This window comes from Strix aluco, chromosome 17, assembly GCF_031877795.1.
Source record: "Strix aluco isolate bStrAlu1 chromosome 17, bStrAlu1.hap1, whole genome shotgun sequence".
Taxonomy (NCBI): Eukaryota; Metazoa; Chordata; class Aves; order Strigiformes; family Strigidae; genus Strix; species Strix aluco.
In genome coordinates this window covers 13,776,467-13,788,823 of record NC_133947.1, presented here as the reverse complement: position 1 = coordinate 13,788,823, position 12,357 = coordinate 13,776,467, and the positions used below count along the sequence as shown (strand labels likewise).

Here is a 12,357-nt window from a genome sequence, read left to right as displayed (position 1 = left end):
TGCCGCCTAGTGAGCGGTTCCGATTGCCGCCCTCACCCCTGCCCTCTGCTCTTCCTGGGGTGGTTGACACCCGCTCGAGGGGCTTTGCCTATGCCACCCTCTTCAAGGATGACGTAGCACTCCTACTGCTGGGGTGATGCAGGTTTGTGCAAGATAAGTTACCGGGAGGGACGGCTAAGCTCAAAGACTGGTATCACTATATTTATTGTTGCTCCACAACAGTTATATTAAAAAGTTGTGGGGTTTCCTCTCATGCGGCTTGCCACATGCCCTGCATGTCTGACCAAGTGGGATAAGCGTGGTTTTCAAAATATTTTGTCATTGCTTTGTTTTTAATGAGGGAAAACTGACCTTAATTTCTCCCCTCTTCAAAACACCCTAAAGGAAGCTAGCCAAGAAGCAGAAGGAGACTCAGACCAGCACACAGAGGGAGATGGGTCCCGTGGCTACTTCCGACAAGACCTCTACCAAACTCAGTGCTGTTCACAATGAAGAAGCTTTTTCTTCCAGCTGCCAAGATGTTAATGGATTCAGTAAGTTTAACTTGCTTGCAATGGATATGTCCCCCTTGGAGAGCTCTAGGTTCTTAAAAGGACCTATTCCTATGGGCACAATATTGAGGAGCTAGGAATTACAGTGATAGAGATCATTGCAAAAGCTTGATAGAAATCAGTTGTCTGAAATGTCTCCGACACTGCCCCTATTTTAACTGTCAGATAGGTGGAGAGCATTCCTTCTGACTCTAAATCTACTGAGAATAATTTTTAAAGTCTGTTCTAATAACTACATCAGACAGTCAAAAGGCACATGTTTATTTGTTCTTCAGAAATATTTTTTCCTTTGTGAGTAGAAGAGTTGAATGAAATCACTTAGCTGACTTGTAGGATGAAACACCATTTTCTGTATGAAATTGTTATGAAAGAAAGCATGGGTTAGAGAACTGGTATGAAAGACAGTGTTTCTTCTTTTGTCTGTGTCCTTGGTTAATTCTTCACATGGGTTCAGTAAAATTAATCTTAGTTAATACTTGTAAACCACTCAGATTTATGTAGCTGGAAGAGTTTTGTGAGTAAAGCAGCACAAAGTCATACTTCAGCCTCACTACATCCAGTTTGAGTGCATGGTGGATTGCATGGTGGATTTGTAAACTTTTTCGTATTAAATAAATTTTAACTTAGACACTATGGGAATGTCACTCTTCTTTTGACACTTAGCCTGCTAGTTTGAATAGGGAACAGGTCTGAAACACAAGTCTTTCTTAAAACATCTTTAGTGAAGTGTTTTTTCCCCTAATTACTAACATGGAAGTGCTTACAGTACAAAATGTGTTTTATCGTTGAAACCTTTCTTTGTAATCTCGGATTGATTGGGACAGGCTCAGTGAATTCTTCTTTTCCCTCTACCTATGGGTCATGTCAAATTCCATCTGCATGTGTTGCTGCTGCCACTCTGCGTAACCTACCTGTGAGATGGATAAATAGGTGTTTGGGACCATCAAGGCTAGCAGTGAACACATCTCTCTGATTTTAAATTGACTTGAGTCAAGATCTAATTTTCTCAGGTGCTGAGTAGCTATATCTACTAAAGAGACAGCAGGAGTTGTCAGTGGTTCATATCTTTGAAAGATGGGATAGCAGAGGACAGCATTGTAACAGGCATCCTAGAAACAGCAAGGTAGCTTGTTTAAAATGTGTGGGGAAAATGAAGTTTTTAACACTTTCTTCAGAATACGGATTTTTAAAAGTTCGGGGCTTTTTTTCCAACCAGAAAATAAGAGATGAGCTTGAAATGTGACCTCATTTTTTTTTCCCCTTGGTATTTTGAGAGACTAATTAAAATAGCTGAGTCATTTACTTGAAATGGCAACTATAGAAAATATGTTGTATCTAATTTTGTAAAAAAGCATCCCTCCAGGTTTTCTTTTTTTTTTTAATCAGTTAGTCCTTTGCTTGTCTGACATCACTGCAGATTTTATCACTACCTCCCTCTATAACACAGCCTGAGTGAAGTCATGGGTCAATTCTTTTCTTTTTTTCCTCTTTATACCCATGAGAAACAATTACCAGTAAGCCTTCATGATTTCTCCAACTTTTTTACTGCCAAGCCCAGGATGCTGAGGTGTTGGAGGTAAGTTCTCTTCTGTGAAGTAGTGTACACATGCTGATGCAGGAATTTTATGAGTAAAAGACTTTCTTTTAAAAAAAATTGCCTTAATAGAGTTTAATGCTTGAGGGTTTCTATACAGGCTTACTCTAACTTTGGAATAACATAATAGGATTACTTCTTAACCCTCCTGTTAACTAACAGAGTTTTACAGGGGGTTATCCATCCTAGGTTTTGAAATCAGCTGTCTGTCTTAAGCAGCAGTCAAATTCCTTCTTAAATTGTCCTTTTGCCTCCCAACAGTGAATAACATTTGCAGATACCTCATGATAGGTAGCCATCCTCTCCATCTTGACCTCAATTATGGGAGCTCAAGTTGCCTGTAGCAGTGACATGGAAATACCCCTCTCTTTTTTGAAGAAAGTCCACCAAGAGAAGCTAAGCGTTTTCAATCCCAAGATCACCTTGTTAGCTCACAAAAGCAATAAAATAGAACAAGACAGCTGGTTGAGTGGGATACCTCACAATTATTGAACGACTTGCAAACAAGTTTATCTCCAGATAACAGTGTCCTTGCAGGGCATGTGTCCTTCCCTCCAGTTTTTCCTTCCTGTCTCAATAATTTTAATGACTTTTCAGACAGAACAAATTCAGTAAGTCCCTATAGAAGCTTTTTTTTTTTTTCCCATAGTCCTTCCAGCTTGGCCACTGGTTTGCTCCTGCTGCAGGAGGACTTTTGCCATTCTTGGGTGACCCCTGGCTGCCCCCCTGCTATAGCCTCCCCGTTTACTGCCTCCAGCACTGTCACCCCACAAGGAGCTCCCACCTGACAGGTCCAGCAACTGTAAAGGGTGCTGCCTGGTGCTGTGCATCATGAAAGACATCACAGATGAGCAACTGTCTTTCTGCTTATCAGCCCTTCCTTTTCTGAGGAGACACAGGCCTGACCACTGGTACAGGCAACTCTTAATAAAATCTGCTGTGTAGTAACAGTGGTTCTTTCACCACTAAGAGTTACCATCCTCCTGTCTCTGCTGTTGGTAAAAATGCAGATTTCGTCACCTACTCTCTCTCAGTGCTTTAGGGGAAAATGCTTGTATTTTCAGTATAAACCCATGCAAATGGCATCATCCATAAAGTCATTGTTGTTTGGGTACAACAGAGTCCTTTGTCAAGGCCAGTGCAGTGCTCAGGAGCACACAGTCCTGTTGGACATTTGTAGTTTTGAATTTTGTCATTTGGCAGAAGTGTCCATTATCAAATGTAATTACATTCTGGAAGATCTGTATCTGGAACAGGGAGACCTCGAGTCTTGCTGAAAAGTGGAAGAGAAATGGGCATTTATCTTTCCTGGCCCCAAGCAAAGCCCCTCATCCCTCTTTCTGTTCTACAATGTTAGTCGTTATTCAGGCAGAATTCTCACTGGTACATATTGGAGTTTAAACTGAAGAGATTTTGTGGACTCAGCCTCTGTCTCTGACACCATATGGAATCAGATTAGGTGTTTGCTGAAAGACAGATTAGTCCATGGCTATTCCAGTTTGTCTGGTTCTACCCAGGGATTATGTGGAGGTGAAGCAGGCTCATCACAGTTGTTCATTTTCTCAAATATCTTGCTTCCTAAAAAATAAAAATATATCCTAAATCCATTAAAGGTAGATGATGGTACTTGCAGTGTTTGAGCCTGCTCTTCAGTTTGCAGGAGTGTTTGGGAAGCAGTGGTCTTTTCCTCCGAGTGACACAGCACAGTCACATGTAGGCATTGACTCTGTGCAGGGTTATCGTGAAACAAGATGTGACAGATTGGAGACAAGGTGGTATCTGGGCACTGATCAGAAAGGGTGTGCAAGGCATTGTTATTGCACATAAATTGTGCACGATTTGGCAGCCCATCCGTGTGATGGGAGAAGCAGTAGTATATCATTTCAGCAGTGATGCACTAATGATCATAGAATCAGAGAGTACCAGGTTGGAGGGGACCTTAAGGATCATATGGTCCAGCATTTCTCAGCAAATGCAGGTCTAGGCAAGATGGCCCAGCACCCTGTCCATAATGGTATGTCCTGCACAAAGGAACTGCTCTTCTGGCTTTGCAGGGCTAAAACACCATGGATTGGGCTTGTCCAGGAGAATGCCATCTCACCAGCATGACAGTTTTCCTAGAGACTGATTTATTAGGGTGTGCTTAGTTTTTATGACATCTCAGTTTGGGAGGAGTCTGCTTTCCAGACAACCTTCAGGAGTGAGACTGATCCAGGTTAGGTAGGTGGCTTTAATGTTACAGCCAGAAGCACAGTTTGAAGACAGCATTTTGGAAGTTGTAGGGAACTGAGTTTTGCATTAGTGGGCACTACTTAACAGTTACCAAGTTAATGCCTTTACTAGCGAGAACAAGGAGGTAAGAGGAAGATGTAGGTAAGTGGCACTCAGGGTATTAAAGATTGCTTTTAACCAAGAAACATCTAAATTTACACCTTTCCATATCCTGCATGTTTTTGTGATGAATGAAATGCAAAGGTGTTTAGATTTGCTGCAAGTCACAACATCAAGATCTGGTCTTTTCCCTACCCCATAGATAATTTTCACTCTTAGTTAGGTTATCTGCTAAATGCAGTCCAAGGACTTGTAGGATCAGGACTGTGAGATGTTTTCTTTAGTGAAAAATTCTAAAATGAATTTAAAAATAAAAAACAGAGCCACAATTCATCAAAGGCATAAAAGGAAAAGATATCAAAATCCCTTTTACAGGTTTTCGTGCTGGTTTGGGATTTTGGTGGGGTTTGCTAGTTCAGAAAATCTTATAAAAAATGAGAATCATTTTCAGAATAGGAAGAAGCCTCCACCATTCTGCATGACTAGAGGGATCTGTGTGGCCCCACACGCCTCTCTAGGGAGTACAAAGAGAATTTTTGATGAAGTCTTAATCTCTACCCTGATGTGAAATCCTCTCTGGAAGTGTTTCCTGTGAAACTAGTGCTTGTAAGAACCTCTGGTTAGGAAGCAGCACTGTGTAAACATCTCTCATGATACAAGCCACTACCTGACTGATTTTGGGAACGAGCTTTCCGAAGTTTTGGGAAACTATTTTTTGGTAGGGTTTTTTTACCTCCCTTTTTCTTCTGAATCTAGAAATCACCTCCCTGTCTCACAAATACAGTTCATTTAATAAACCTCAATTGGTAACGTTTTCAATCAAACTCACTGAAGTGAGGTATATATCTTCAGCTGCCTAAGTAATTTATCGTTAGCAATTCCTGGAAAGGCTGTATGGCCCAATGAGTTCTTGTATACTCCCCAATTTCAGAAAATCTGAGTCCTGCTCCAGGCCCTGACTTTTGACTTGCTCAGTGACCCTGGGCAAACAATTACTCTTTTTAGACCTTATTTTATGTATCTGCAAAAGTGACCATGTTCTAAGCACAATAAGAGGAGGATCTGATTGAGGCTGACAAACACAGGGGAAAAAGTGTAAGAGGCCCCAGAGGAGAGATGCTTTATGGCTTGAAGGCAGCTGGGGCAGAACTCCAGCAGACTAAGCTTTGAGAAATTTGATTATTTTAATGTGTTTTCAAGTGGTGTAAGTCTGAAAATATGGCAGGAGAATGTAGAATGAAAGCGAGTTCATTTACTAGATGATTATAAACTGCTTGGGAAGTAATTCTGCTGACTTTGTGAAACTCCCTAGACTAGTGACTTCTTCTTTCATTCACCCCATAGAATAACTTGAAATTTTTAAGTGGTGTTTGCTCTAGAGATACAAAAAATTGCTTCTGAAATTACTTTGATGTATACTGAGTTTTATCTACTTCTATTGGATTATGGAATAGTTTTTCCTGTGTTATCTATTGTCATCTTTCTGATGTACTGAGATTTGCATTAGCTTGTTTCCCAACATGTTGAGGAGGAGGTAAATAAATGCCTGTAACTCTAAGAGTGAATGCAGAATGATAACAAAAGAATATGCCTTCAGAAATGATGGATTACCGTAAGAATGTACTGTATTGCAGATATAAACCAGCCTCATAAATTTACTATCAAGAAAAGAGTCTACTGTGAAGATGTTGATCCCTACCTCCTTTCCATAAATATTTGATTAATATGGAAATAATTTCTGGATTCTTGTCCAGAGAAAGCTAACGTTTTAATGGGAGAAAGCAGGGATGCTTGTCCTGCTGCAAGAACACATCTCATAGGGGAAAGGATTACAGGATTTGCTATGAACAGTCCTGGGTTGAAGAACAAGTCCCTTGTTATCTTGTATTGTTTTAACAAAAATATTACTACCCTACCTGTGTATTTTTGTGGTACTAGTGTACATTGTTTGAGCAGGCTTATTTTACTGTTAATACTGCATTTGAGTCTCTGTAGTTTGTATTTTGGGGGTTGTTTTTAAGGTTCTTTCTCCTAGAGACAAAACCACAAGTTTGTACCTTTTGTTAAAAAAAGGATATCTAGAATATAGTCCCATATGTGTATCCTGTGTAAGAACATATTGATTTACAATAACTATAATACTATATTTGGGGTCTGGAGTGCTTATATTAAAGAAAATCCATCATGATGACAATGTAATAAATGTAATATGCATGTCGAGATGAAAAATATAATTCATTTTGATAAGCCTTATATATCCCATATTACTGAGTTCTTTGAGGAACATTCTCCCTGTTCTCTTTCTCTCTCTTAATATATGTCTAAAGTCTTTTCCTTATGTCTTTCCTACCTAGCATCACCCTCTCCTTGTTCATTTTCTGTCCAAAGCAAAACCCTTCAGAGCAAATCTTTGTTGAATTCCTACTACTCAGGTACTAGTGCCAGACTTTTCTTTCATTTCTAAATTTTCTTTGCTTTTGTACGTTTCCCAATATGACCTATAGACTGAATCTTCTGAGTGTGAGATACAGCTAACCTTGTTTTCATTTTTTGTAACTTTTTTTCCTATTGATCTTCTGTTGATTTCCATTGATCCGTGTCGTGTGGGTGAACGGAATTCCATCTCAAAGTATCATCAGACACTGTTCCATCGACCACGCTGTTAGGTAAGAAGACAGGTATGGCATACTGCACTTCACTGGAGAGCAAACACACTCATTGTGTCTTGAAGATAACTTGGAGAGAGCACTGTTAAGTGGCTGGGCTCCAAAATCATAATTAATCCTGTGGTCATGTGCTGGGTTAATTAGAAAGCCTTTTGTTTTACTCATGCTTTATTGTTGCTATTAATTGATGTATTTTTTTAAAAAAAGGTAAGAACAGTTCAAAAATTAAGGTTTAGGGGTTCTATCAAGTATTCATTGTTTTTTTCTGTGAATGGAATTTGACATTGTGTGCCAAATTCTCACATGCCGCCTTGCCTTTGGCTTAGTTTTAACTCACATAGGTGGTTGTGCCTGTGCAGCTGGATAGGATCATAGAATGGTTTGGGTTGGAAGGGACCTTAAAGCTCATCCAGTTCCAACCCCCTGCCACGGGCAGGGACACCTTCCACTAGCCCAGGTTGCCCAAAGCCCCGTCCAACCTGGCCTTGAACCCTTCCAGGGAGGGGGCAGCCACAGCTTCTCTGGGCAACCTGTCCCAGTGCCTCACCACCCTCATCATAAAAAATTTCTTCCTTATATCTAGTCTGAATCTACACCCTTCTAGTTTAAAACCATTACCCCTTGTCCTGTGAGTGAGGCTCAGCTCCAAACTGCCTCATGACTTGCAAATTTAGGTGAGGATTTGCGTGTACGAAGCAGGTGGGAGCCTACAGTTTTGGACTCAGTTGCAAGTATAAAGATTATTTGGAGAAATTAGAGGCTGGGTTTGGGCAAGTGGCCCCACTTCATTCTGTGTATGCTGAGAGTTAAATGCTAAGTATTCAAGCAGTCTGGTGTAGATTTGAGAGGAGAACAGAAAGGCAGGTTCTGAGAGGCAGAGGCTGTTTGGTGGCTGCTGGTAACTTTAGAGGGAGGTGTTAGTGTTCAGCATCTCTGAAAATCAACTTTTCTTGTTCAGATGATAAATAAAGCATCCAGTGTGCCGCTCTTAGCTTTTGGATTTTTAAAAATAATACATTTTTACAGGAAGTTAACAGAGACAGCAAAATCGGCAGAAACTGTTAGCTGATAAAAGAAGTTATCCAGAAACTTACTGGAGGTGTTCCCTTGAAAGTGAGTAATAACAGCCTACAACTTCAGGCTCTCCCTGGAGGATGCTGCCTGCATGTGGAATTTGAAGAAGGCAATTCCTCCGCTATGAATCAGAAAGATGATGTGTGGTTGATCAGAATCTAACCAGTGGTATTTATCAGACCTGTCATTTTGGATTATCCACAGTAAATGTTCACTTCCAGGCACAGGAATCTACCATGGCTGCTTTAAACATTACTCTGAGCACGTTGAATGCCCACAGTTAGACCAGGAAGAAATTACAACTGATCGCTTAAGTGCCTTGGCTTACAGACTAACAACCAGGGCACAGAGGCTTGGAGGGACTGCCAGAATACACATATTTGTCCTGCTATCTTTTTTAACAAGGTAGGGAAGGAAAGGAGTCCTTTTTCCAGAAGGTTTGTTCTTGTTTCCCAGAGACTCGGTATTGTCGATAGAAAAGTCTAGAAGTAGATTTATCTTCTGGCTATACTTTAGAAACAGGGCCCAGACCTATAGTTTACTGGAAGATGTCAGACTGCTCTCAGTCTGGTACTGAGCATCTGTGAAAACTGGACCCTCATTTGAGGGAGCTGTTTTCCCACCTCTGTCCTGATAGTGAGAATTACCATGTGAACCGCACACTTCGTAATCTGAAGCTCAAGAAGCAATAAGCAGATTGAATCTGTCGTTCTCCTGGGAAAGTAAAAGCCAAAAAAGCCCCCAAAACTTCCAAAATCCCAGATTTTAGAGGAAAAAGAGGAAATAGGAATTAAACCGGTCTTGTGCTTATGTATTCAAAACTCTTTCAAACTTACTAACCTCTGTATCTGAGTAGGGATTAATATCCCTGTTTTACACACACAAATTTAAGCACAGAGCACTTCTAAGACATGATTTACACAGACTGGTCACACACACACATGCATCAGTTCCATCTTTATTTAACAGCCACAGGTGCTGTGAAGCAGCCCTTGGCATTGAAGAAATTTCTATCTTGTGAGTTGAAGACAAATTAAAACCTTGACGTTCTGGCTTGTCGGATTCACCAGACGTTGGATGTTTCTGTATGAGCAAAATAAGTTTAATTTTTGACGTTTATTAATATTCATTCCTGGGAAAGAAAAAGAGATCTTTAAAAGGTCATCAGTCATCCCAATACCAATATCTGTCTTTGGGCACTACCTGCAGTTCAGTGCTATTTGTTCCCATCTGTTGCACCTTCTGCTAATAAATGTTCCGTATCTGCAATAGTGGATGGCTCCTTAGGCTTGGCTGTGACGTGATTTGTTCATAGTAAGATATAGGGGATTTTGGTTTTGCCTCTACCCTATCCCATGCTTGATTAAGACTGTTTTATGTAATGCATGTTTTTAGTTCCTTAATTTTCTCTTCCAGTTGTAGACAACTCAATTTAAATGTTTTGTGCAAGTATCTTCACAGGGAAAGTAAATATGTAATACTAACAAATAAAGGAGGTAGATTTCCCTATTTTTAATACTTCAGTAGACCCATGTTGTACCAGTACTGCAAAACCTGAAGAGGGGCAGTACAACCTTAGAGGTTGGTTCTGGAGAAAATGTGCATGGCCAGTAGCTCTCAAAGCTGTTCAGCAGGGGCCATCAGGGCAGTCTCTTCAGGGGAGCCAGCGTGTCCTTCCCTTGCAGCCATTAACATCTCCCGGCAGTATGTAAGGACGTTTGCCCTTGTTCTCATTTCAGCTGCTCAAGAGGATCCTAACAAGAGTCGCTGCTCTCCAGAGAGGATGAGGACTGTAGTGCCTTTTAGTTCCTTACAGATGGGCAGAACAAGCAGAGAAAGCTCTCTGTCATGAAATCTCACACAAAAACTGTCTTGTGCTTAGAAAGAAGTAGAAATTTAACCTGAATTTCACTCTTCTGTAGTTGGATGGGCTTTTGCCTATGCCTCATCTGCTGTGGGTACATCCACAATCTAATGTTTGAAGAACTAAAAAAGTACTAAGATGATGTTGCTGCATTAGCGAGTCTTACCATTACTGGCTTTTTAAATTGTGAGATGAGTTATTTTTATGCAATGGAAACTTGAAAAATTAGTGACTTGATCTGTTCAGTTGTATCTGTAGCCTTCCAGGCCATGTCAGCCTCTAAGGAGCTGTGGGAGAGGCTTTCACACCGGTGTGCTGTGCTAATGTTGGCCTGTAGCAGGGCGAGCAACGGAGATGCATACCCTTGTAGGCTCTTGAACTGAATTTCTCTTGCACTTCTTTCTGCCTGCAGATGATCAGGTGGCTTGGAAAGCTCCAGTCTTTAGCAGCTTCTAGTTTTGTGTGCTGTTTTGAAGTTACCAGTAGTTTTTCAGCTGTAACTAATGAATTGCTCTGTAAGGCTGGTAGATCTGTGACAGCCTCTTTCACCGAGGAGGCAAAGAGAGATTTGACTTGAAGTCCACGCATTCGAAGAGCTACACTGTTATGCACGTACCAAATAGTCTCAAGGCTTAGCCCAGCTCACCAAAGCATCTTCCTTACATCTCTAAGGGGATTTTCTTCTATGCTAACTGATGAAAACAAATGTATGCAACAGTTTTTATAAGATTAGAATACACTTGTACAAGGTGTTTACCAAGCAATTCTTAAAAATCTCTTCAGAATCTAGAGAAAATTACTTTCTCCAGCATTTTCTTTTCTTTTTTAATGCACATGTAGCTTCTTCATAGCCTTTGAAATGAAAGTTGCATCCTCCACTCTCTGTCAAACCTGATGTCAAAAGGCTTTTTGTTAAGGAACATGCCTTTTTATAGCTTAGGTGATATCATTAGACAAATGATATTTTGACTTTGGTTTGCCATACCACTTTTTATATTGTATATAGCATATTATAACTGGTTATTTATCATATAGTAAAGCTTTGATGCACATAAAAAAAGCAAATTAATTTCACCAGCTCGCACCATATCCCTAGTGTAAGGGGAAGAGATATTAGCCATGCTGTAGTCATCCTTGGAAGATGTCAAATAATTGACAACCCTTACTCTAGTGTAGAGAGATTGGATATGTGTGTAATTAAATCCATCACAAACACCACTCAAAATATAATTTATTTTGTGCAAAGGATGCCTTATCATCTTACACACTTGCCAAGGCTAAGAGAATAAAACTATAAGCAGAGATGATAGGCCTGTCATTTCAGACACAGAAGGAATTTGTGGATATTAAAGCAAACATTTTGAAAGAAACTTCTCATACACAAGATGACACATCAGTGCAGCATTGCTTTTAGTTGTTTGAGGCATAGTCTGGTTTTCTGGTCAGAAGGCAACATCATACTCTGTGTCCAGATATCTATCTCTCAGGCTAACAAAACTCTGTATGAAACAAGATGACATCTATAAAAGGATCTAAAGACTCAATCCCTCAAAGCTGCTCTGGATGAGCAGGTCCCCTCCCACCAGGCTTACTGGGACATTGCACAGGGACCTGATCATACAGAGCCACTTCCAGGCTGGGAATCTAATTTCTCAGCTGCTCTTCATCTTATCCGTGACATCTGTGGAGGAGTTTATCAGTTTTTCTGTGGAGGGAGACATACTTATTTTACTTGTCTGGGTAGCAACAGAAGTATATAATACAAGGTGGTGTAGCAGCAGGCAGGCAATAATATCTCACCCTCCGGGTTAGGGGAAAGATGTCTCCTAGCTGGCCTCTGCTTCAGCTTTTCTCTGCACACTGGACTCTGTTATGTTTCGCTTGACAGAGTCAGACCTCAGAGTTTATTTCAGCAAGTTCATGGTTATTTCTCCAGCAAAGAAGAGAGTCACAAGAAGCACCGTTTCATAAGCAGGGAGAGTTTATGAATATTAAAAGTGGCATCAACATCATTAAATTTGATTATCTGCAGTTACACCCTAAACAGATATGCTGAGATGTCTGAAGAGTTTCCCAATCAGGACAGTTATGTGAGAGCCAATGAATCATTGATTCAACGTCTTACACAAAATTTCAGGGTATTCTGCGAATTCTGAGGCTGATAATGAAAGTGCCAGCTTCCAGAAATCAAAATATCTGCGTTGGCAACAACATCTTAGTGTGGGGAGCAAGTGTATTGCGCTAAAAAGGGTTAACAAACAAGATGACAACATATTT

General features: G+C 40.4%; 1 protein-coding gene across 9 annotated transcripts in view; it reads left to right on the top strand.

Moving 5' to 3' along the window:
- Positions 1 to 12,357, top strand: part of PTPRT (protein tyrosine phosphatase receptor type T) — a 474,436-nt gene that overhangs the window by 412,975 nt on the left and 49,104 nt on the right. For 6 of the 9 annotated variants that reach the window (XR_012625516.1, XR_012625514.1, XR_012625515.1 and 3 more), the window contains 3 exons: positions 385 to 533; positions 6,831 to 6,908; positions 7,107 to 7,154. Coding sequence is in view for 6 of the 9 variants with exons in the window: in XM_074843011.1 (XP_074699112.1) it covers positions 385 to 533; positions 6,831 to 6,908; positions 7,107 to 7,154 (275 nt within the window). In the remaining 3 variants the exon portion in view is untranslated. The remainder of the gene's footprint in view (positions 1 to 384; positions 534 to 6,830; positions 6,909 to 7,106; positions 7,155 to 12,357) is intronic. The other 3 variants (XM_074843013.1, XM_074843012.1, XM_074843010.1) reach the window with 2 other exon arrangements.